Source organism: Vulpes lagopus, chromosome 3, assembly GCF_018345385.1.
Source record: "Vulpes lagopus strain Blue_001 chromosome 3, ASM1834538v1, whole genome shotgun sequence".
Classification (NCBI taxonomy): domain Eukaryota; kingdom Metazoa; phylum Chordata; class Mammalia; order Carnivora; family Canidae; genus Vulpes; species Vulpes lagopus.
Genome location: NC_054826.1, coordinates 86,357,933 through 86,384,591, shown reverse-complemented (window position 1 = coordinate 86,384,591; position 26,659 = coordinate 86,357,933). Strand labels below are relative to the sequence as shown.

General features: G+C 38.4%; 1 protein-coding gene across 7 annotated transcripts in view; it reads right to left on the bottom strand.

Moving 5' to 3' along the window:
* Positions 1-3,221: 3,221 nt before the first annotated feature.
* The window catches only part of RYR2 (ryanodine receptor 2), a 726,974-nt gene continuing 703,536 nt past the window's right edge, over positions 3,222-26,659 (bottom strand). For all 7 annotated transcript variants that reach the window (XM_041747478.1, XM_041747480.1, XM_041747481.1 and 4 more), the window contains 9 exons: positions 26,046-26,179; positions 23,152-23,212; positions 19,184-19,330; positions 17,305-17,439; positions 9,927-10,083; positions 8,367-8,431; positions 6,328-6,428; positions 5,358-5,409; positions 3,222-4,615 (listed from right to left, as the gene is read on the bottom strand). In XM_041747478.1, coding sequence (XP_041603412.1) covers positions 4,520-4,615; positions 5,358-5,409; positions 6,328-6,428; positions 8,367-8,431; positions 9,927-10,083; positions 17,305-17,439; positions 19,184-19,330; positions 23,152-23,212; positions 26,046-26,179 — 948 coding nt within the window. In that variant the 3' untranslated portion in view covers positions 3,222-4,519. The remainder of the gene's footprint in view (positions 4,616-5,357; positions 5,410-6,327; positions 6,429-8,366; positions 8,432-9,926; positions 10,084-17,304; positions 17,440-19,183; positions 19,331-23,151; positions 23,213-26,045; positions 26,180-26,659) is intronic.

The following is a 26,659-nucleotide window of genomic DNA, read 5'->3' as shown; positions in this document are numbered from 1 at the left end:
TCACACTTTATAATAATTAGTAGTGTTAACCAGGTCTAAAAAAAGTACATTTTTTTCTCTACAAAAATTCAAAGGCCCGTTTAGCCATGCTTAATGCAAAGGGAGGGCACATACATCAAGTTTACAAATTTCTTGGAGGAAAATAAATGTTATGATGTGTGGACACACTGTGGCTGTGTGGGGGTTGGTGGACAGGAAAGGCAAATCTGGGCTCCTTTGCCATTAAAGCACCTTTGAAATGCTAACATGAGGATTCTTTGATCCTCAAACCTATCCTCAACTGATGATATCCAAAATGTTTAAGAAAATATGAACCCAAATTATCTTTTAAGAGAGCTAGGTATGAGACTCTTAAGCAGATTCCAAACCTAGCATGGAGCTTGATGTGGGGCTTAATCTCACGACCCTGAGATCATGACTTGGGCCAAAATCAAGAGTTGGATGCTTAACCTACTGAGCCACCCAAGTGCTCAAGTGCCCCTGAACCCAAGTTATTTTAATAATGGTGAATATTACAACTGGAACTGAATCTGTTAGCCACAGTAAAGAAACTTATGACTGTTAGAAAAACCAATGAAACATCCAGTAGCATTCCATCAAGAAGTAAGGTAGATACTGAAACAAAATATGAGGTAAGACTTTCCTGTCTTAGATTAAAATTGATGCTAACTTTCTTTTTCTCAGAAATAGCTGTGTTGAAAGGTGCATTCTGAGACCAGCTATGCATGTGATAATCACTTCCAGAATTCTCCTTATCACAGATGCAGAATATTGGTGAGTACTGGTGACATTTCATCAATGCTCTTGAAACTACCTGCTTTCCTGTTTCATTTTTGCTGGGTCATAAAGGACCTGTTATTTTCCAAATCACTCTGGCCACAATCAGAAAAAGATTAAACAGAAACCTGGCTTTTTAAAAAAAAAAAAAAAAAAAAAAAAAAAAAGCTCCAGCTTTGCCACTAACCAGAGCTGTGACATTTAACCTGGCAAGATTGCTCATCTGAAACGTGATTGCTCAAATCCTTTCCAACGTTCTAGAAAGCCTCAAACGTGATACATACGAGAGAAGTAGTGCTTCCGATGCTCCCTGTTTCTGTGCTGAGTTGTGACATTATAAATACCCCGTGATTTGGAGGACTTGGAACTTGAAGTACTTACTTAGCTACTTGTCTCATACGTTAGCCATACAGTCGGGGCACCTGGATGCTTAGTCAGTTAAGCATCTGACTCTGGATTTCAGCTCAGGTCATGATCTTGGGATTGTGAGTTTGAGCCCCACATCAGGCTCTGTGCTGGGCAGCCTGCTTGAGATTCTCACTTCCTCTCCCCCTGTTCCACCCTCCCTCCCTCTCTAAAAAGAAAAGAACTCATATGAGCCACACAATGGAATATTATGAGTCTGGATGTATGACAGGTTCAGACCTTGTCCCATTAAGAAATGTGTTATTTATATTTACAGCCATTAAAAAACCCAGGTGCCATTCATGTCTAGCTGGTCCAAAGCTTTCCATGTCAAGCTACATGAATCCTAGGCTTAGGTAAATGTATTAAATACATTTTTTTTAATGTTTTCCTTTATGGTGTCCAGAGTAAATTAGGCACTTGCCACACTGACAGCCACCCAAAGCCCTTTCCAGCACATTGGTATATTCACCCAGAAAATTGAAGTTTAAGGAACAGGAACGCTTTACCCAGTTAAGTAAGGTAATGAAAAACAGTATCATTTGCATAGATATGCTTCTATAATCAGGAAGAAAGTCTTTTCATTATGACTTTTAAATGAGGTATGAGGGGCTAGGAACTGCCTCCTGCACATGAGAAATAACGAGCATGAGTCCAACGACTAAGTACCATTTAGTGCATTTGAAACACCTCAACTATGATTCTAAATTTGTTTGTTTAATGAAGTTGGAGCAAGACATGTTTCCAGGGGGTAAAAAAAAAAGGTGAAAAAGAAATAAGGACGGCAGAAAAATGCCTGAGAGTGTTCAAATGGAAATAGACATTATAACATCTTTTGTGAATGTCTATATATTTGTATAATACAAGATCTCTAAAGGGATTACATTTCTTGAGTTTGAGTCAGGCAGCCCTGAGTTTAATCAGATAAGTGGAGAGCCACATTGACATTCATGTGATGTTTCCTGGGAGAATTAATAAGGCTTATACAGAAAAGCCCCCTCTTCCCGTGAGGCCTTGAGAGGGGAACAGAGAGGTGACCTCCTCTAAGTGTTAGACATGATGAGGCTGGGCAGTGAGTGGCTTTCTAAAGTGACTGGGTCTGCTCCCTGACTCTTCCTCCAATGCTGATGCCCAAAGTCCGCGGGTAGAGGGAAGCTTCCTTTCCATAATTCAGCCTTTTTCTTGGGGCTTCTCTATGAGCACTGTCACCTTCCCAGGCAATAATGCCAGAAGCAATCAATTAGGAGAGTCAACAAGTCTGCAAAATCCAGAACAGGTGACCAATGGGATTTGCTCACTCCCTTTTCAACTGTGTTGTTTCATATCAAATCTGCCTTTGCCTTAGTAATAGAAGACCTGATTTTATGTCCTGGAGAAATATTTAATTCTTCTTCACTGTATGCTTCCCCTGCAGTGTTTCATAGCAAAGGGGAACATGCTTTCTGATGTTTTATAGAACTGATCTATTTTATTCAGACTCCTTGGGACATAAGAGCACCTCCTTGGGCAGGCTTGGGAGTTCCCACGGTGTGGCTAAATTGATACTATTCCTCTTCCCAAATAAAATGAGGCCAAAAGACAAATACAATATCTAGGTACCATAGCCCTGGTGTTGTGCCAATAAGTGTTTAATACACAACTTACTAGTGTGCCAGTTAACTCTTTCATATGAAGGCAGAAAATGAACCCCTACTATTACAAGGAAACAGATTTGCCCTGAGCAAGGAAGAATCTTCTAGAATGAGAGGTGTGTAAAAGCCAAATGATTTTGAAGACAGTGATTTTTCTGTTATTGGTGGTTCTTAAGGAACTCGGGATGACCCCGAGTCAGGGAGATGGCAGGAGTGAGGCAAGGTGATTCAAACTGCTTGCTGACTCTGAGGTTCCATAATCCTAAAAGCAGCAAACTGGAAATCTGCAGGTGTTAAATCTGTAGGGCAGGATTTGCATTGCCCTAGCACCCCCCTCGCGTTAAAAGCTCAAGGTTTTTTAAAGCCTCTTAACTATAAGTGAAATGGGGAAAGAGGAGAGTGAGAACATTAGTTAAATAGTTTAATCAGAGCAGTTTTACAATTCTAAAATTAACAAGCATACTGGTAATAAAAGAGCTCCAATGTTTGCAAAATGATCTTGCTTCCATTCTGAGCCTGTCTTTTTATTTGTAAAGATAAGCATTACATTTAAAAGGACTCAAAATGGAGTGATTGATAATTATCATCCATGTTTTTTGATGCAACTGATGAAATCCCTGAATGGATATTGCTTCAGCTTTGATATTAAAAATGGCCTGACAAGAAGTCCTTAATCAGCAACTGATTGCAGGTGACCAAAAGAAAGAGAAAACCCAAAACTGTCAAGTTCATAATGTATCACATTGTTGGTAGATGACACTGGCTCCAAATATACAATTAAGCCCACGACACTTTATTACTATGAATATAATTATCATGAAAGTTCTCTCACGTTGATCAACTTGCTTCTGGAGGTTTTCTTTGTTCTTTTAAACTTGCATAATAAACATGCAATGAATTATTTCTTTTGAAAGTATATTTTTTGCAGTCTTTTTGTTTTCATACAAAGATTTCATAAAGTTGCAATGTTGCATCAGAGCATTACCAAAATAAGAGCAGGAGCACATGGGGAGGGTAAATATGAATTTAGTGAATGTCTCTCGTCCTGAGACAGGCCACCTGTCTCTTTTTAAAAAAGGTTTGCACAAACTGCCTTTCTTACCCTCCCCCACCAGAGAAAAGAATAAAGAAAAAGAAACCACAAAATCAACCTAAGAAAAAAAAAGATTGACATAAAATAAAGATGTTTTTTTCATGCACATATCTTCTGCATAGCTCAACCCACATATAGTAAGGCACTATTTCCCTTCGTAACTGGTGACCACGGCAATCAATTAAATGCTACAATGCTCTGTGACCATTAGAAAGTTCCTTTCAAGATGGTGAAATAAAGGGGCTGGATGAGTGTGGCTGCCACGCTTCTCTGTGACTGTCCCATAGCTCAAGGGGACTTCCAGGAGTCTCACAAGGAAATTGGTCTATTGGTGTTGTGATTGAGAGTGTCCATAAGAGTGTTCTTTCCAGAGTTCCTATTTTGTGTATGAATTTAGATTATTCTTCAGTCTTTATTCTCAAAGAAAACACACAAGGTGGGGGGAAAAGCACAGTCAGGTCTTCAGAAACAGAGTTCACTACTCCCAGAAAGCATATAATCCTGGCAATTCACAAATTGAGCAGGATGTTTCCAAGGGAGCAGAGAGAGAGAGAGAGAGAGAGACTGAGACAGAGTGAATGTGTATGTTTTGGCTTTCAGAGATGATCTGAGTTTAATTTAGCTGGTCCTCATACTGTTTCCGGAAACAGTCCCCTGCTGGGAAGAATTCCCAGCACCTTTCTTGATACATCTTCCAGACATAAGATTCCTGTAAAAGTAAAGGAGGTGTATTAACGTCCTGTCTTTCCCCAGAATCTCTGCATTACCACAAAATAGAAGAAGGAGAGAAACACAAATTTGTTGCATGTATATATCAAATATCTAGGTTAACTGTGTAATTACACATAATTTACATGATTGGAAAAGCCCATATTCATTTAGAGAGTTCCTAACCATATCAGACCTCACTTCTGTTAATAATCAATCTTCATCTGGGCCATAATACAATAATGATTAAAAAACCTATTTGCAGTATATGAATTTAAGAGTTCTTTTAAAGATAATACTATTATTACTTGTAGCCTTCAAATTCAAACTATTAACAACTGGAGGCAAATATCTGCAGAAGGAGAACTTCAGATACTTAAATAGAACCTTTGACATTTCATACACAATTATTTTTAACTGACCCTAATCCTGTGGATTGAAGTTCATGTGGAATCATCTGCTATCTGATTAAGCAGTCAGGGCCATTATACTCATCAAAACCCAAACTCAGCATGTTCAGCTAATAAAATCTTAAATTTTTTATGTGAACTTACAGTTGTACTTTTTCTACAAAGACGATCTTTGCATACTTGTCCAGGATAACAGGAATTTTTTATTAAGATCCAATGACTAATATCTGAAAGTAATTCTAGCTCTTCTTGTTTAATGTACACATATTCTCACAATGTATGGATTCTCTATCACTTCTTTCAGAAGGTGGTATATGATTATTGTTTACCTACCTGTCCTGTGTGCTCTGTTTCATCCTTGTTTATGAGATACATCAGAAAAAACCTACAGATACAGAGAGATTAATCAGAAATGGGTGGAATGGAAATGTGAGCATACAAAGACACTTTGTGATCTGGCTATAGGCTAACTCTTCACACTGTTGGCAGGGCAAAGAAATGGATCAAAACAGCAAGGCAAAAAAAAATGCCAATGGGAATCAAAAGCTTAACCTTTTTTAAAAAAATATTCTTTCAAAGGAGCTAAACTGTGTGTACATATCAAGTTATACTTCACCATATTTATTTACTCATGGACTAGGAATCACAGTCCCCACTTGGAAAACCAGGGATTAAGAAGTTTAAATAACTTGCCAAATGCCCCACAGCTATGAATTCCAAAGCCAGCTTTTTTTTCTTTTGCTACTCTACATCTCTTCTGTTTGATACTAAAATTGGTTTAGAAACTAAGAATTGTATTTTACTGAACTACAGTTTGAGTTAGTCCTAAGGAATAGCCAGATTTTTATGTATTTAAAAAAAATGCAACTTTAACTGTGTTAGAATATAGTGTCTAGAGAGATAATTGTGCCTAAAGAGATCTGTAGGTCATCAGAAAAGAAAAATGGAGATCCTTCTATCTCTAGGAAGCAGCTGGAGTCTTTCCTACTTGAAAGGGAAACATGGCCCAGGCTCTTTTAGAGCCTGATCATGTATTCCACTTATTCTTTTCCACCTTTCCAGTTCATGTTCTAGAAGGTCTCATTCACATAAAGGGCTGCAAGTTCTTTCCTTTGTCAACCTCCTCCTGTGAACAGGAGGACCACTAGCGTGGGTCTTTCTCTCAAAGCCTGAGCACGACGGTATAAAGAAATGGAAGCCACATCTCTCTTCTGTTTCTCAAGCTTGCTTAGAAGGAGGCATTGATGGGCACAGGGTAGTGGGCACCAGAAGAGTCTGAAGAGTCCAAGACTGGTACACTCACAGGTAATTAGCCAAGTTGTGTTCCTGTAAAGTGTGGGTTTCAAAGCCATGTGGCACTGTGTCGAAGTAATCATTGCCTATCCCACAGATGAAGCATTTAGTCTAGAAGACAAAGGGAAATATTAAAATGTCAGATTTCAGAAATCAAAACAAAGGAACACACAACTCACCACTTAGGGGCAGCTTTTTTGTTTACTCAAAATTTGTATAAGGTCATGAGGCGAGGCTGAGCCAAGCACATGAATACTAATATAACTGTTGCCACAACTATATCTTGCTGGAGGCATAAAGACAGGGGTACCACCAACAAGTACTAGATGTAGAAAGAAGTGTACGGGATAATGATGGCTGGAAAGCACTGTCTTTTCCTAATTTTCTCCAGCCCTAAGTGGGAATGCCCAGACTCAGTGATCACTCTTGTTCATGACGTTGACGGAGATCATGTAGGCGGGATTCAGTGTGTCCTCTACTGAAAACCACAAGCTTGGTACCTACCTGAACAAAGTCTGATGACCAAGGGGAGAAAGGCACAGATTACTCCCACTTGGAGAGGGCCAAATCAAATACCACACTGTGGGGCGTTCAATCCATGACTGGGAGAGGGTCTGCCATGTGCCAGGCACCATGCTAGATACAGAATTAACCGAGGAACATATACTGAGATAACTTTCTACTCTCAGGATGGGGTGCCTGTGCTTTCTGCTCCTTGCTTGCTCTCACCGTACCTCTGAGAGCAGTACCATCTGCAGGACTAGCACACAAAACCCAAGGAGAAGCAGGCCTTCTGTTTTATTACTAGAGTTTCATATGTATCAACTCAAGTGAATTTAATAATTGTGGCCCTCATGTGGCTCCAGATGCTCATCTTCCTTGCAAATTAGAAACTTTAATACCATCAAAGGCATGTTTACAGTGCCTTAGATTCTAGGACCTAGACTCAAGATGATTAAGATAATTTATTACATTCTCTCTGCCTTATTGATCAACAACTGTGGACAGCAATAGACCACAGTCAGCAATAGGTCTTTATACTTCCTGATGTCTTAACTAAATGGGCTCACACTTAACAGCTCTCCCATGAACCTGCCTCTCCTCTGTGTTACCTCTCTCAGTTACTCCAGGTGTAACTGAGCTACCATCCTTCTGGTAGCCCAACCTGGAAATCCGGGTACCCTCCCTTCTTGCTCCAAACCCTTCATCCTCTGCATCTCTGGCTGTCACCCACTTCTCTCCATGCCAACTCCAAAGGATTGCTTGAATCCGTCTGGTTCCTACATCTTCAGTGGCTTTCTTTTCTTTTTTTTTAATTTTTTTTTAATTTTTTTTATTTATTTATGATAGTCACAGAGAGATAGAGAGAGAGGCAGAGACACAGGCAGAGGGAGAAGCAGGCTCCATGCACCGGGAGCCCGACGTGGGACTCGATCCCGGGTCTCCAGGATCGCGCCCTGGGCCAAAGGCAGGCGCCAAACTGCTGCGCCACCCAGGGATCCCTTCAGTGGCTTTCTTCAGCAGGAGCCTCATAATCTCCTGCCTAAAAAAGGTTCACAGCCTGCTTCCCTGCCCCTGGTCTTGCCAGTGGCTAATGGACTCCCCATGTTTTAAACCATAGTTATCTTTGTAAAATGGAAACCCCATCACCCTGCTTAACACCTATTTCTGGTTTACAGCCTGTAAGTAAAACTATAAATTTCTCCAATGAATTATAATAAAGGATTCAGTATACTAGTCTGTTTACTTATATACAATTGTCTATTTACTTATTGGTCAGTGAATCCATGATTTTGAATGGGTGGTTCTCCTGCTTCTTGAGGGGTGGACAGTGCCATGTTGGTTTGCATGCACCCAGAGCCTGCCACAGTTCCAAGCCAGCATGCCAGCCAATCGTATGTATTGCCTGGACTAAAAAAAAAGCCAGGGCAGCCACACATTGCTTGTGTCCTTTTCCTACTTTCTCCTGCATTCACCATTTTTGGATAAAGACAGGAAAAGAAATGCCCACAACAATGACAAAGCTGGGTCAGACTTGGACAGACTCACCTCCATGTCTTCTTTGACTTGCTCCTGTTGGTCTCTTAGTTCTCCAAAAGCATCAATAATTAAACCTAGTGTTCAATAAAAACACACTCTAATCTTTATCAACCAGAGAAGAATTAAATTCATAGCCCCTTGGCGAATCCTCCCAAGGAAAGGGAAAAATGTATAGCCATGCTGGGAAATGCTCAGAAGGTAGTAAAAGCTGTGAGCACACACCCAATTCACCTCCTGGGGTGGCAGCTTTATCTCTTTGGGAGCAGAAGTGGGTTTAAAAATGAAATGACAGCAGGAAAAACCTTTCGCATGTATACCTTGGCATATACAGATGGTATGATTTCTGGTTGGAAAGTGCAGAGAACTCCACTAATGAGATTCTCAAGTACCAATTTGTAAGTCAAACATTGCCATATTAACTGAAGAATCTGCCTTAAATCATTCTTTTCTCAAGTTCCTGACAAAGAAATTTGCCATCATGTTATTAACTATGTCAGCCAGGAACGAACAGCACCGTGCTGTTTTTCCTCCTGTGACTTACTGGCTGCACATCTTCTTCCGAGGGTTTTATGAATTTGCTCTCTTAGAAAACGCATCATTGTCACACTCAATAAAGACATAAAGGATGGACTTTAAAAACCTTTCAACTTATTCATGTACTTTACTGAGAAAAAAAAAAAAGGACTGTTTTGTGCCTGGAGAACTTAGAAGATGATATCACGTTTATAGACATTTAATTCAAGCCAGGATAAAAGGATGAGCAGAAAAAGATAACAAGAGTGATTTTTCTGAGGGAGAAAAACACCTAATTCCAAGAGTCCTCGGAGTAAAAAGAAGAACTAGTAGGTCAATATGCCACTCAGGTTTTAAATGAAGGGCTCTGGGTCCTGACACCCTGGGTTTGGATTTCAGTACTGATACCTCTTAACCGTGCACTTGTGGCCAAGTTACTTAGACGACTTATGGTTCTGTTTCTTCAAATGTAAATAACAGCATCATTTTCACAGGATGCATGAGGGTAAAATGAGTTAATACATGTGCCAGGCACATAGTGTAGATATCCAATGATGAAAACCTTAGGATTATTTAGGAGGCACTGACTGTGCATTAGGTACTGTGTGTGTGTGTGCGCGCGTGTGTGTGTGTGTGTATTTATATCACTTCTTAAAAAGAAAAAAGTAAAACTTTTCAATAATACTATGGTTTAGATATTTATATAATTTCCATATAGACCCAATGGGCATTAGTTACATGGGTCACCCACCCAATGTTGTAAAGTCAGTAAGTGGTAGGGCAGAAAGTCAAGCTGAGGAAAGTGCTCTTTCCACCGAATTATGAATTATGGGAAAAGAGTCCAAAGACACCTGTATGTATCTTCCCCTACACCAGGGTCCCATGCTGCTTTGATTTTCCCTCTACAGATTTCAAAGGAAGAAATCCCGAAAGGAAAAGTTCTAGTTGGCTTTTTCACAAAGCATTTGACATTCTTACCCTACCTTCATGTTAGTCTGGACAACCAGGTGGCTCAAATTCTAGATCCCCTTGAACTTCAGTGAGGACAATGCTTACCTTGTATTATAGCCAAGAGGATGACGATCACGAAGAAGAAGAAGGTGATGTCAAAGATGATTCGATAGATCTCATATTCATCGCCTGCTGGGTCTTCAATTTCATCACCAATACCCCCTCCAGCACGTACCCCAACATACATGTGGAACATATAGCACTGGAAGAGAGAGAAATGGTCACTTCTTGGAGGAACATGGCCTGTTTTCACATTCAACAGAACTAAGATTCTCTCTCTAGTTCCTAACCCTCACTCTGGAACTCTTTTTTGTTTCAGTATTTGTGATTGTGACACAAACTCTGGGATCTTCTACTCTGCTGCCTTTTAAGTAAAATTCTACACTGCACACTCTGTCCAGTACCTTCTGTCCCACTTTGCAGAGAGTGAAAAATCCCTCATAAGCATCTGGCATTAGGTGATTCTACTAAGATCACATAAGGTCACATCAAAACACAAAACTATGTTTGATCACCCTGTTCATTTTTTTTCAGTATAACAGACATAGGAAAGAGGAAGTAAAAGATGTGTAGATTAAGCTAGAAAAAAAACAGACCCAATAATATTCACCATCCACTCATCTGTCATGTATGGAATATGATGCTGAAATTTTTCTACTTGAACATGTAGAAGAAAGAAGAAAGATAAAAGAGAGAGGCAGGGAGGAAATAACAGCTCATTATTTAAAGTCTGCAGCATTAAAGAACCAATAATAAGTACAGCTCCAAGTGCCTGCAGCAGAAAAGTTTGGGCAGGATCATTTTTTGTGTGAGGTCTATCCTGTGCATCACAGGATAATTTAGAAGGATCCCTGGCCTCTACCTACTCAACACCGAGAGCACCCCATTCTGTAGATAACCAAAAATATCCACAAACATTGCTGTCCGCTGAGGGGCAAAATCACAACAGCTGAGAGTCAGTGGCTTACAGCGTCAATGGTTTATCTTTATTCAGGATAAGCTCATACTCACCACGTTGGGGCCATGCTAGTGACACTTCAGTCCCTCTCCAGTGATTGGTCACGGCTCTCAAGCAACACCTTCCACTCTATCGACACCCCTCAGATAAACTATTCCTATTCTAGATCTTGGTTTGCATATTCTTTTCATCTTGAAAAATAATTTCCCACCCTTATGCCATTTCTTTTATCCTTTTGACCTTCGATTAATAATCCTTTCTCCATGTGGCCTTCTAGACACTTTCAGACCTTCTGATATACCCAACTGATGTCACCCATCAATGCAAAACACATTTACCACCATCTGCCATAATGAAGAGCGGGCAAGACCTGAAACACTGACTTCACTTGGAGAGACACTAAAATCCCCTGGTTTTCTTCTACATTTCTGGCCATTCCTTTTTAGCTGCCTTGGCCACTTCTTACTCATCTCCCTATATTTTCATGACAGGGAGATGCCCCAGCATTGGGTTCTTTGACCTTTCTTCTTTTAGGACACTTGCTAGGGGAATGTTCCCCATTTCATACTTAAGTTCTCATCTCTGTGCTAATTACTCAAAAATATTTGTTTACACCTTGCATCTCTTTCTTGAATTCCAGATCTGTATCTCCAATTTACCTGTTTTTGATACTTTATGATCTCTCTCACTCCACTAGAATTGGCATCATTACAAGAACTACTCTGGTTACTGCTCTTTTATCAGAGCCTATACTGCTCTTTTATCAGAGCCTAAAATAATAAGCAACACATGATAGGAACTTAGAAATCCCTTGTGGGATGAATGAGGAGTGAAGACACATAACTGATCAGTGTTCTTATGGAGACTTCACTGCCTCAACCCATAAACCTCAAATTCTCAGATCACCTTAAAAAGCACAAAGTGCAGGCATAGGACTGGCAGCAAGGTGATACCCAGATGCTCATAGTTCAACAGCTAATACAGTGATATATGTAGATAAAAAGTTTGCTGGGTCAGATACCTGGAATTTAATGAACAGAATAATAATAAGAAAAAAAAGATTGGATCACTCAGAAAGAAAGTGTCAGTCTGGCACACAGTGAACAAAGAGTATCATAAGGCAGCTCTGCCTTCCACCCCCTACCCCAAGAACTGTTCTGGAGCTCAGGTAAGGGGTTCTCTTACAGAGAGGCCTTGAAAGTAACTCTTTAGAGACAACCCAGTGAGACCAATGGTGCCTAACCTGAACTATGCATCTGGCTCTCCTAGAGGCATAAACACTGGGCATTCTTGGTACTCCCTACTGAAGTAAACTGGAAGTAAAAATTTTTAAGACAGTCACTTCAAAAAATACCCCCTGGGACACTACATTAATTTCCCTGAACTGTTCCCATTAATTTCCCTGACACACAGTTCAGGGAAAACAGTGCTTGAAACTCAGAACAGTAGATCTGTAGGAAATTTTATTTTCACTGTATACTCTTACATATTGTTAGAATTATTTTGACTATAAGCATTTGTTTTTTATTAAGAAAAGATTGGGTTGTAGGTTTCTCTCCAGGTATGTCTTCATCTGTGCTTAATCATGGCCACAGGAGATAGATAATTATTGCAGCTGCCTACTCTTTACTTAGTGAACTAACATGGGTCATCCTTTCCTGGCTTCATCGTACTTAGCTTTGTTTGTAATCCCCTCTCTGGGCTGGGGACGCAATTTTGACATTCTGCCTGGCTCGGGTCTGGTACTTCTCCATATCCAGTTCTGGCCCTTTGTCTCCCCACACTCCTACTATACCCATAGTGGGCCAACAGTGTATCACTGCAACTCCCTACCCAGCTTCTAGAATGTCCTAGCTCCCAAAATCCTGCTTGCTTGACATGTAGGGGACTAAGATCATCTAGCTCCTTCCTTTTGCTAAATGCTGCTAACCAAGACGTTGGATTGAGTCTTGGTTGGATTGAGATGTTGGATTGAGTCTTGGAAAAAACATAGAGTTTTCCAAAGGGAAGAGACTGTGTTGACTTGTGGCACAAACTCTTAATGAGTTGGATGTTGGTATTCTGACTCCTACAACGGACTCTTAGGAGCCTGGTTAATGTGAGTCTGTCCTCAAGAAAATGATACACTTTTACTTTCTAGACATGCACAGCTGAAGATAAGACTATGGAATGAGGCTAAATTACTGAAGTAAATACTGAAACTATTCTAAAAGGAGACTTTTCAGATCTGTCAGTCATCTAGCTTCTCCCAGCAATATCCCTGTCTTTATGCTCACCTTCATTCTCTGACAACTCTGATGTTGAAAAAAGGATTCTACCATATTTCAATAATAGACTTATGACCATGCTGAAAAGATAGTACAGATAGTAGTCTTACAGATTTGATTGGTTAGTCAATAAAATACATGGTTCACCGGTCAGATTTTGATACTGATTTTACCAACCTTAACTGTCACTACCTGGTTATCCCCAGAAATAGTAGGTAGGTGGCTGCTGTGGTAGAGTACAAAGCAGTGTGGTAAACACCTGTTAACATGGGGCTGTCAGGCTTTTCATTTTTGGGTTATCATTCTGCTCCTGAAAATGGAAACATCTCTCATTCAGCTTCATAGAATCAGCTCAAACCTGATGGTCAGAGCTAGAGAATGGCAAGAATAATTCCAGATGACACAGATATACTTTGTTCAGAGAATCTGAATCATGAGGAAGAAAGGTGCCTGGCACTACGAACACTGGAAATAGACAGTTGTTATTTCTCCAGATTTAATATTCTGTGGCTTCTCCCCTAGTCACTCATCTCAGTGTATTCATTCCGGGGTTAATCACTGTTTATGACAGCTTTAGAAAACTGAGGAGGAACAGTTTCTGGTGGATTGGTGTAGGGCTTTATAAGATCTTTATCCTGACCAAAAAAACAAAAACAAAAAAAGTGGGAAGGAGAGAAATAGAGACAGAGACAGATTACTTGTTGGGAGAATAGTGTAAAATAAGTGATTCAGAATAGGGGTACCTGGGTGGCTCAGTTGGTTAAGTATCCAACTCTTGGTGTCGTCTCAGGTCATGATCAGGGTCCTGGGATAGAGCCAAGGATAGGGCTCCACACTCACTGTAGGGTCTGCTTCCATCCCCACCCCTGCTCCCCCAGGTCCTCCCCCTCCATCCTCTCCCCCTACCCCAACCTGGTGCACTCTGTTGTTTTCTAAAATAAATAAATCTTTAAAAGAAAAAAAAAATAAAAGGAACAATCACGTAAGCTAGTTGCTTCCCTAGGAGTGACTTGTTATCTCAACCACTTAGAAAGTTTTTTTTTTTTTTTTTTTTCCCCCAAAACACATAGGTCTTGACACCTACCCTGCAGTTTCTAATTTGGGATCTGGGGTGGCTTCTGACTTATGGATTCACAAAGAGCTGCCCTGGTGAATCTGAGGTTGAGAACCACACCTCTTGAGATGAATGTTTCAGATATGCCAGCCAAGTCACTTTCCCTGGCTTGTAGCTACAGTCAGCTTTTGCCGGGAACTTAGGGTCATTTTTCACTTTCTTCTACATTCTTAGAGAGGAGGTTAAAATTCTCTCAGGATACTGCTGGCTTAATTAGATTCTCAGGCTCAAAACACCATGATCCTAAATAAATAAATGGAAAAATAAAAAGAAAGAGGAAGGGAGGGAGGGAGAAAGGAAGGGATGGAAGCACTGAAAAGGAGGAGAGGAAGGGAGGGAGGAAACCAGCCAAGTGTCAATCATCACCGAGTCTGCAAAACTGCAGCTACATCACCACCTGCTGTTAGGTATGAAACACTGGCAGGTGAACCGTGTCCCTGTGAAAACCAAAAACATGCTACATACCCTAGGAAACAACTGGAAGCAGCAAAGGCAGTGGAAGCTCAGTGTGATGCCCAGAAAATAGGGCCTGACTGAAGAAAACCTATCTCAAGCAAACAATACTCTAGACTTCACCCTGTGAAGACTAAATGCTAGAGATGTAAAGGAAGGATTCTTTTGAGAACTAAATGAAAGAAATTAAACCTGATCACCTCCTACTCCACCCTTCTTCTGTCTTGCTAGCTGCTTGGTTTTGCTAGCTTTTTTTTCCCCCCAAGATTCTATTTATTCATGAGAGACAGAGAGAGAAGCAGAGACATAGACAGAGGGAGAAGCAGGCTATATCTCTGACTCTGTCTCTCTCATGAATAAATAAAATATTTAAAAAATAAATGAAAATAAAAGCAGTTCCCAGAAGAGGAGATGAAGGATCTTGAAAGTGCCTCCTTACCTGATTGTAAAGTATTGCATGTTAGTGACTCTGGTGGACATTACTATCAGTGATTAGTCTCTTATTGTGTAAATTAATTCTCTCTCTAATTTCTGGTCCTCTTCATTGTAGGAACCCTTGTTATCAGTTTCCTCTGTATCCTTCCAGAAACACTGTATCCATATTACAGCATATCTATTATGTTCATTTTAAGTGTGTGTGTGTGTACTCAATTAGGATCTTATCATAATACTGTTCAAGATCTTGCTTCCCCTCACTTAAATGCAATTTGTATGTCTTTCTTTTTTTTAATTTTTTTTATTTATTTATTTTTTATTTATGATAGGCACACAGTGAGAGAGAGAGGCAGAGACACAGGCAGAGGGAGAAGCAGGCCCCATGCACCGGGAGCCTGACATGGGACTCGATCCCAGGTCTCCAGGATCGCGCCCTGGGCCAAAGGCAGGCGCTAAACCACTGTGCCACCCAGGGATCCCCTGTATGTCTTTCTATATCAACACCTGCATATTTGTCATATTTTTAAATAGCTACCTACTTTTCCATTGTATGGATTTGCCATAATTGACTTAATCGGGACTCTATTGATAAGTTAGATTATTTCCAATTTGTGATAGCAGCAAGTATCCTTGAACCCACTGGAGCATATTTGTAAATAAATATCTAAATCAATACTGCAGTGGAACTGACAAGTCAAAGGGTAGGTACAACAAAAAAAATGTGACAGACATTGCAAAATTTCTCTAAAATCATTGTGTTAAATTCTCAACAAATATTCATGAAAGTGCCAGTTTTTCCATCAATTTAACAACCATGGATATTAACAAACTTTAATATTTTATAAACCTGATAGGTAAAAATAATAGTCAATTGTTTTTTGATTTACATTTCTTTAATTACACTAGAGGGTAAGCATTTTTCCAATTTATAAGCTGATGGAATTTTACCATGAGTTGTCTAGACAGAGTCTGTTCATTTTTCTATTGGCTTATTTCCTAGGGATGTGATGAGGACTTAGTAATTAAGGACACTGGCCCTTTGTTGCAGTGTTGAATATATTTTCCTCAGTTTCTCATTTGTCTTTAAGATTTTGCTTACAGTTTTTCCCTTTAAAGTAATTTTTTTAGGCTTCCATGCATCCTAGGTTTTATATCATACTCAGGAATACCTTTTTTCATTTAAAAATTATTATTATTTCAAAAGTCAAATGTTGTTCTTTTTTTTTTGCATTAAAGTATTTGTTCCATTCAGAATTTATTTCGATTTAAAGAACTAGGATGGAAAACAGGTTTTATCAAAATTTCCTCAAAAGCACATTCATAGTACCAATACTATTTATTGAATTCTTTGCCATTCACAATTTTAAAAGCCACTTTTGTCATATTTTTAATCTCCAAGTGTATTTCTAGACTCTCTATCCTGTCCCTAGATTTATCATTCTCTATTTCAAAGCCTGTCTGAAGTGTTAGTTTTTATAATATTAGTAGTTGTCTCTCACTACTCTTTTGGGATGTTTATTTTTTCTAGAGTAGTTATACTATCATTTTATTAGTTTCTTACTTTCCCCACTAACCTCAATTATGTAGGTATTTCTATTTGGTCCTCACTGAAGAATTCATCTCCTTTCAGCTGGAGGTACATATTTTCAATCTAAGATCTCATGTAGGATAGCTTCTGATTTATCATTTTCAGAGAGGTGGGTTATAGAACAGTGATAGAGCAGCCTGAAAGCTTTCTCATCCATTGATTTTAAAACCAAGACTAAAAAGATAATTTAAGCCAGAATACTGAATAAAAAAGCAAAAACTAACGGTTCTATTAAGAGATACATTTTTGGAACTTAGCGATGTTAGTTAATACCATTAACTAGCAAACAGATCACTAAGACTTCAAAATATTCTCCAAAGAAATAATTTCACCTGCTGTCCTGGAATCTATGAACCAATAAAGTGTTTATGCAGGAAATCTGCTGATTATCAGGTTGGTGCAGCAGATATACAAAAATGGTAGAAAATAGCCCTTTATGTTCCATAAAAAATAAAAAGTGTTAATATTTTTTAAAGAGCCACACAGCTTTTTTACTGTATGTTCTTTTCTCTTCCACGTGGTTGAAGAATAAAACTAACAGAAACCACTCGGATTGAAGAAGCAGGGGAATTTTTTCATTCATGTGAGATCGAAGCATATGAACTTACCGTTAGCATATCATCACATTTCATATCTGGTGTATCACCATCTTCACTTTTATTGTAGAATTTTCGGAAAAAATTGAATGCCACAACAGTATATAGGTATACAACAACAGCTAATAAGCCAACGGTTAATACAAGCTGGAAAGCAATGTGACATTGAACACGTATTAGAAATGCAAGACATATATGACTGGCATATTTGACATCAGTGTGGGAGGAGAGCATTCCAACAGCACATAGCTGGATTTATAGACTAGAAAATAGTAGGATTCATACCTCACTCCATACTTTTCTTACCCTCTAGTGGGGAGATTTGTTTTCCTATTCTCTTTATTGTATCAAGTTGTCAGACTATTTCATGCAAAACTTGCCTACTTAATTGGCTAGTAAATGCATACTACAGCTGGAGATGAATAAACTCTGGTTTACTTTCATATCCAAACTGATCATAATATGTATGTATATGTTGGCTTTTACCAAGTTGGTAAAAATATATTTCTGGTTATATCACAGAAAATCTAAACGTGCAAAAGTACATTTTTTTTTTCTGTCTACTTCCTGTGATTACAGTGAATCCCTATGTTCTCGACTGTGGCAGCATACATCAAATCCTTCAGAAATCACTTTATTATTATCTGGAGGAAACATGTTATCTGAAAAGAGGGCTAAATTCACGTCTGTAAATTGAGTACACTGCCACTGTAAATTTCTGCATGTTTTACCTGTAAGGACTATTAAGCTCTTCATATTTCTGCAAATGAAAAATTGCTAGCTCAAAAAGAAAAGGAATAATAACAACAAAATTTTAGAAGTTAATTAAAAGTAGAGCCAGACCTTTTGCATGAAAATACACAATAGATTCAGCATCTTCAGTTCTTTAAATACATTAGGAACTCACTACTATGAATGAATTAGCATAGTATACTTTTTTGCTAATGTCATACATTCAAAAATTAAAGTGACATATATAAGAACAATATGTTGAAATTTAGGAAACTAAAGATCATGCTAATATAACTATGAATCACATGAACTTAATGGTGGGCATGGTTCACATTTTCTGCAGGGGCTCAGATTTAAAAATATGATGGATTATAAAATTCTGGGAAAGAAGGACTGTGTTAAGCCAAATAACTGACATACAATGTGTTACCTACCAGTGGACACTTGATAGAGAATGAGTCAATTAATACATGCTACTATAGTAAGTTTATTAATAATGAAAGTTTTCACATTATTAATTGAGCTCCATTAAAACATAGATTATCTGAACTAAACCAGTATCTAAGTACTCTAATAGGACCTTGACAAGTGTGAAACATTATTTTTTCTGCTCAACTTAAAAGTGGTGAAAAGAACACATAGATACCCACTTTTGAAATATTACACTAAATTAAGAACATGGCATCTCATGTTCTATTACTATTACAACTAGTGCATCAGGATGTTACAACACATTTTGGTTCCCTCTAGTATCAAATGGAGCAAATATCATATTAGGAAAAAATTAACGATTTTCTGGGGATGTTTCATATGTGCTGGGGCATGAGCTAACACCTTTATGTCTTTATTTCATTTTCCCCAAAACTCTAAAAGTCAGGTACTTCTATTGTATTCATTTTACAAAAGAAGTAGAGATTTAAAAACATTCACTAAGTTATCCAAGGTCAGTCATACAGTGAATCAGTCAAATCAAGACTTGAAAGTAGGTTTAGGGGACTCTTCAACTAATAATCCTAATGGTTTATAAAAGAAAAAGTGCAGATCCTTCATTCACAGAAATGTTTAAAACTGTGCATTGCCATTGGAGGTTAGGTTTATTTTGGTCAGCATTTTGTTTTGTTTTGTTTTTTGTAGGAGTGAAAAAAAGATTAACCTTTACCTGTTTGCCATTGTGCGTTACCGATGACAAGATGGTTCTTAGTGTTTTGAACCCCATAGCAATGTCAAGGAGATGAGCAGCAAAAAAAAAGTTGTTATAGTGTCCAAGAATGGACATAGTCATATACCAGGCCAGGTAGAGAAAAGACTAAGAAGACAAAACAAGGGGGAAGCATATCAGAAGGCAGAATGAGTCACTATTCTCAAAAGCTACTCTGATTTCATTCTATTATAATCACTTCATTTACTTTACCTTCCTAGTCTATACATTGATATCATTCTAATGAGTTATGTCGGTTTGTGTATTTCATTTTCCCTTAGTTTGTTCTGAGAGGTTCAATGTCATTCTCACTTTTCTATCAGAGAGGGTGTTCTTACGAATCTTCCCAAAGAGAAAATTTTATTGACTTAATATTTGATAGCAAGGTATCTCCACCTCAGCACTTACTGGTAGTTTACACTGGATAATATATTGTGGGGGCTGTCCTGTGCACTGTAGGATGGTTAGTAGCAACCCTGGTCTCTACCCACCAGATGCCAGTAGCACCCTCCTCCCTACATGCGGCCACCAAAGGTGTCTCAGACATTGACAAAGTTCCCTTGAGGGACAAAACTGCCCCCGCTGGGAGCCCCTGCTCTACAGTCAACCAAAGAACCAACTTTCCCTCCCTCTTTTCCTTTCCTCTTTCATTTTTCATTTACTCACTAAGTCAATGTTTGTTGAGACCTACTAGTTATAAGAGGTTATATGTGGTGTCTTATTAACCAAGCATCTCACTTTACAGGAGCCAAAACAAGTCAAGGAGAAAACACAAATACCATTTAAAGTCACTAAAGGCTGTAATAAACCTAATAACACAATTGATACTATCTGTAGAAATCTTGATTACAATCAATGTAAGGGATTAACTTTACAGAGGCTATAAAATGTATATACTTTTTGATGGGAGGGGAATGAATAAAGGAATAAAAGATACTGTGATCACACTGACTTTTTGGATTAGAGTCTCTCGGGCATGAGGCACGTTTTGCCAGTGGGGTCGAGAGCTACCTATTTTGGGAAGGGCTAGAAACCTTCATTTTGACTAGAGGATATATTAAGCCTTAAAAAAGAACAAAAACAAGACAGAGGGGGCTAAAGTGGTACAGAGTTTTTATGGGCAGTTTGGGGCTGAAGTTAGAAATTAGGTTGAAAAAAAGAAAACAGTATTTGAAAACAGACTATGCAGAATGTGCTCAAGAATGACAGTTTGGTTTGAGAGTGAGTTTCTGTTTCAGAAAATCTGGAAATGTAGAGCAGGCTTGGAGTCCTCAAGGCCAAGTTAAGGGATGTGGTCACATCTTATAGGCACATGAGAGCCCCTGGGGCATCATACAGAATAATGGTATATGAAAAGCAGCATTTTATGAAAGTGTCTTGAGCACCTACCAAGTGCTGGTCACTGCCCCATATATTTTTACATACAGTTTCTCATTTTATTCTAAAAAGACCCCTGAAATAAGAAATTTTAGCTCCAAATTTACAAATGAGGAAAGTGAGCTCACTCAGATCAAATTTCTTTCTAAAAGAAGGTGTAAGTGGCAGAGCCATTATGTTAGGATACCACTGGCCAACCCCACAGGGTAGAGCCCTGACTAGCAGCAGAACTGGCCAGGGCAGAAGGGAGAATCACAGAGGGTTGAAAAACAATCCAATTAGGCACATAATTAAATGTATATATTGAAAGGAGAAGGAAAGGAGGAGTCGAAGCTGGTCATTTGAGTGAAGGTAACAAGAACAGAATACTGAAAGAAAGAGGAAATGGTGGATAGGGGACTGTATTTAATGGGGAAGAATGAGGAGAAGGGAAGATACATTTGTCTTGGGAAATCTGGATGGACACAGCTAGCAGGCTATTAAGAAATGCAAGGCTGAGGAGAATGGACAAGTTTGTAGGCAAAGATGAATAAGGAGCCTAATACAGGTGATAAGCTGAGCCAAGGATACATGTATAGACTACACGGGGACTCTGCTTAGCCAGATTTAGCAAATTAAAAACACAGGCTGCCCAGTTACAGACGAACACCATGTAAAAAATAAAGAAATAATAAAAATTAGTTCTCTATTTTAAGATTTTATTTTTAACTGAGCCAGGTGCTCCTCCTTTAAAAAAAAAAAAGATTTTATTTGTGTATTTGAGAGAGGGAGACAGAAGATTTTATTTTTAAGTAATCTCCACACCCAATATGGGGCTCTTGATCTTGGTGTTGTGAGTGTGAGTTTGAGCCCCATATTGGGTGTGGAGATTACTTAAATCTCTCTCCACTGACTGAGCCAGCCAGGCGCCCCAAGAATAATTTTCAGGCTAAGTATGTCCCATGCAATATTTAGGATATACTTATATGTAAATATAAATACATAAGTGTGTACATTTAGTTATCTGAAATTTAAATTTAACTAGGAATCTTGTATAGCATCTGGTAACTCCAGCTGTGTTTCAGACAGAAACTGCGCTCTTGAGGTCTGAAGACAATGTTGAGAGGTGACTGGTCAAACAGAAGCCATGAAACTGCAGGTGGATGAACAATATATCATAATTATATATCAGAAAGAAGTCTGTAGAAGTCTGTCCATAATCAAATTCTCTGGAGGACAAGAAAACCGCATACCAAGATGAGTATTATGCGCAATGCAGGTACTGTGTCATACAAGGAGGTTAAGGAGGATTGACCTTTTCAGGCAGAGGCTAAGATGGCGGGCCTCCTTGAATGGAAAACACCAATGCTGGAGGTGAGGTGGTTTCCCTTTTACAAGGGAGTTGCTTCCATTATTAGATGAGAAATTAGTTAATAAGACATTTAAAATTGAACATTTCTAAAGGATGCTTAATAAGACTTGTTTTTGAGCTCTCTAAAGAGTTCTCTAAGAGACCCAGAGTTCTGGGCCCATGGCTGGATGGCTGGGTGCAGGAGGGAAGAGTTCTGGGCCCATGGCTGGATGCCTAGGTGCGGTAGGGCAGAGGCAGGGGAATTTGGGTGGTGTCATGGGCCTTTAGGAGACTAGAATGAATGTTTACTATAAAAGTTAGTGCTGATTAGAGTGACATTTTGACACTAAATGAGATGTCCGAGGGAGAAAACACAGAAGCAAAAATAGTGGAAGGTCTAGGGCCAAGCCTTTGGGTTTGTTTGCACATTCTCCTTTGTAGGAGGTGTGTGAGGATGGTAAGAGGATTATGAGCTGGCAGGAGGAGATGAGCTGGGGCCTGATAGCAAAAATATGTAGTTTATCCACCCAGCAGAATTTCATGACTATCTCCAGCAATGTCCAATAGACAGCAAATGGGAGCATAAAAACAAATGATAGTAACAATTTTTTTAAACTGAAAATTCTAAAAGTAAAAAATGTCAAGCTATTAAGCAAGCCAGGGTAGTAAAATATGACTGACCTGACAGCTGGTGGCTTTTAGTACTAGGTTTTTTTTTTTTTTTTTCATTTTAAGTGGACATATCCTTGGGCCCTATGTTTAGTTCATAGGTCTCTAGGGTCTTTGAGAAAGGAAAGCTCAATCTCGAACAAAAGATACAAAAACTTAATGTATTTTATTTCGGGGAAAACAAATTTATCACAATTAATGTTTTTAAATTTTCTTTCATTTATTTAGAACCTTTGTTGTAACGCCTAGAAAACTTTGAAGTATGCCATTGCCCAACTAAAACCTAAATGAAAATACTCAAGTTCATATCTCAGTTTCTTTTTCTTATATAAATATACTTTCATGTTAATCTTTCAGCTGTTGAAAGAAACGGAATGAGAGATCGGCTAATTAATCATGTATTTCCCTGGGTCATTGTCAAGTAATGGTCTGTATTTAAATGAATTGATGTTTGATTAACTTTCTTAAGTAAGTGTGGATCCATCTCAGAAAACCCACAGACTTATCTAACATGAGCATGGTGTACTTTGTGGTAATGAAGTGGGCTTATTACATTGTCAGTAAAGACGACTCCTAATTTCCACATCTGATACTTCACGTCGATAGAGTTCAGTCTGGAAAGACAAAAAAACAAAAATTATAGATAAGCACAGGAAGCAAAGACTCAGAGGCTTGGGAGAGCCTGCCGGCATTCTTTCCACATGATGCAACTGGAAACCATTTCAGGAAATTAGCTTCTTCCCAGGTGCCAAGGGAGGAGCTGATGGACGAGGTGTTCAGAGTTTTGTGATACCTTTTCAGAAGGATCTTGGAAAACAAAACAAAACATTGCCACCTTCGACATCTATGATTTAAGAATAGCTCTTTCTTTCCTTACATTATAGTAAGATAAACTCACTTCATATGTGAGAACAATACCTGGAAACAATGCCAAATTAACCAATATGTGTGCATCGAAAGTGTCCTCACTGGCGCCTGGGTGGCTCAATCAGGTAAGCATTTGCCTTCAGCTCAGATCATGATCCCAGGGTCCTGGGATTGAGCCGGTGTTGGGGCTCCCTTACTCCTCGAGGAGTCTGCTTCTCCCTCTATTCCTCCCCCAACTTGTGCTCCCTGGTTCCTTTGTCAAATAAATAAATAAATAAATAAAATCTCTAAAAAAAAAAAAAAAAGGTGCCCTCACTTTCATTATACATTGGTAATTGCATTCCAAAAAGGTAATTTTTACTTACACTAACAAAAACTTTCATAAATATGCACATTTATTTTATAACTATACTTAATTTGCCAATGAAAGGGGTTTTTCATCTTGTGTTTTCTTTTGTTTTCAAAAACCACCCAAGAAGGGATTCACCTTTTCCCCTTGGTTCCCAAAGCACCATGTAGACTTACTTAGATTAGACTTAACTATGATTTCCCACGTTGCTTTTTAGTCGTGGGTGTGTAGGTATCTTTTTTTTTTTTTTTTAGATATTATTATTATTTTTTTTGACAGAGGACAAGCAGGGGGAGCAGCAGAGGGAGAAGCAGACTCTCTGCTGAGCAGGGAGCCCACTGCAGGACTTGATCCCACAACCCTGAGATCATGACTTGAGCCAAAGGCAGATGCTTAACCAACTGAGCCAACCAAGTGTCCTGGTGTGTAAATATCTATGAATGTACATTTATGCCTTTCTACCTCATGTGAACTCCCTAGCACCAAGCACATTACATCATACAAGGAATGTCTCTCAACAAATACAAGTTGAGTGAATAAATCTTAGCATAAATATTCATAATCTTTGCAGGTTAGATATACATATATTAAAACATGTTTTGTAATTTTCATTCATTCTTTCTAAATGTTTTAAATAGAGACGACCACCTGTAACTTTTTCCTAATTGTGGACATTATTTACTAGATCTGTATTCTTCTAATTTTATTATCCATATTTAAAGGTGCCCAAGGGAAAAAAAAAAAAACCTAAGAAAAAAATAAAGGTATTAATGCCACATTAATTTCTTGGTACTTTGCAAGGAGTCAAACTTGCAAACATTTCCTAGGTAAAACAATGGAAAATTCCACTAATATAAAATTTGTTCATAGTAAAACATTACAAAGAACAGTCTAAACTTTCCTTCTATCTTTTCAGACTTATTTTCTAGGGTCATAAATAGGACCATGGAAAGTGCATAATTCAGTAAAACTGTTTGATTCTATGTTGTGTGTAAGAGATCTTAAAATGTTAGTAGAAAGCTCAACACCACTCTGACCACAGTCCTTGTTTTATGTGATATTCGACCATTAGGTTTTAGTTCTGAGGACTATCAGTGTTCTTCATCTTCTACACTGCGAATCAGTCTTTAAGTACCACATGGGTTTTCTTAAAGTATCCAGGTGATATTTTGGATCTAAATTCACAGTGTCTGTCATTGTCTAAGTAATTTTCAATTGAGTTCATATTATTTTTAAAAACCATGTGGCTCTAACAGCTTTTCAGATAGATAATATATGACCAATGAGATAGGTCAGCCAAAAAAATTTTTTTAATGCTACCTAAAATATTCATCTGAGACAAAATGATAACTGCCCTACAAAGCCTCAAATGTCTATAGTTTCAAAGTCATCATCACATCTCTAATTGACTGAGACCATAAATACACAAATAAGAAAGGACAACATGTTTTTCAGGGAAGGTAACTGTGTTTGTTCTACAATTATTAAGTGGCTACAGTAAGAAATTGCATTTTTAAAAACATGCATGCTGTACATTTATTCCAGAATTACAGGTGACCAAATTTGCAAAATCTATATGTGTATACATGTCCACTCACACTCTGCGTGTGAGTGTGTGTGAAATTCGATCTTGGGCAAATTCAGTTCAACTAGTTCACATGTTTCTAGTTGTATCATAATACATTTTTCCATTAAAGCACAATATTAGGAGTGCTTCATTTTAAAACTTAAATTTCCAAGTAACAGCTTGAAAGCGTGGTATTTCTGGCATATGAGTCTTTGCTATTTAAATAAAACACAGTAATTATAATAAAAGCCTATGAGCTTTGAATATTTTTAATCAAAGGGCTATACAGATCCCTTTTCCAAAACATAAGAAAGATTCACCTTTTATCAGGCATGAAGCATCAGAAAAGAAAGTCAGATGTTGTGCTTTTACATATGTTTGACTTTGATTTAAGTGGCATTTAGGGATTAAAGCAAATTAAGAACACACATCTTTATTTATTTTTGTTATGTAAATAACAAAAGAGTCACCTTCCAAAATTAGTAGGAAAAAAAAAACATTCCATAGCCGAAAATATCTGGAAGTATAAAAGGTCAAGACCTTTTATTTTGTTTCCCACATCTCTATTCCTCAGACAGTGAAAAGAAATCAGTACACCAGCAAGTTCAGAAATTTCTTCTCCTTTCAGTCTAGAGCTATAGTATGGAGCAAATGTAACACTCACACAGCCGACAGGGAGCTGTCTTTTTTTGGCTTCTTCTTTTCCCTGGCATCGCTGAAGTCCAGAGCTGCTTTGTCCATACCAAGGAGCTCACTGATTCTGTCCCGGCCATAGAACTCTCCATATTTATCCATAACCTGGGGAACAGGCAAAAAAGCATTTGACTGGCCTCATGCATTAACCAACTCCTTGTACGCACATGTATACAAACATCTAATTATTTTCATACTCGCTATATCTTTCCTTTATGTTCAAGTTCACTTAAAATTCTTGTTTATGGCCCCTTTTCTGTGACCTACACTGCTTAAGGTCAAAGCAAACCTATGGCATTTTAAATGATACCTCTCAGAGAAACAAGATTTCTTACTCAAGAGGGAGGCATGCAGCAGGAAGAAGACAGGCCAAGTAAATAAGAAGTGGAAGAAGATGAAATGAAAGGAATTTCGACCAAATTCATACTGTGTGCCAGGGATCATGGTAGGAACCTTGATTTGCTTTCCCTCATGGGAATGTCTCAGTATATAAGTTTCTTGTTATCAGCATCCCGTTCTACAGATAAGAAGTTGTGTCTCAGAAAACAGAACATGCCCAAGGTTGTGAAGCTTGGCAAGAGATGG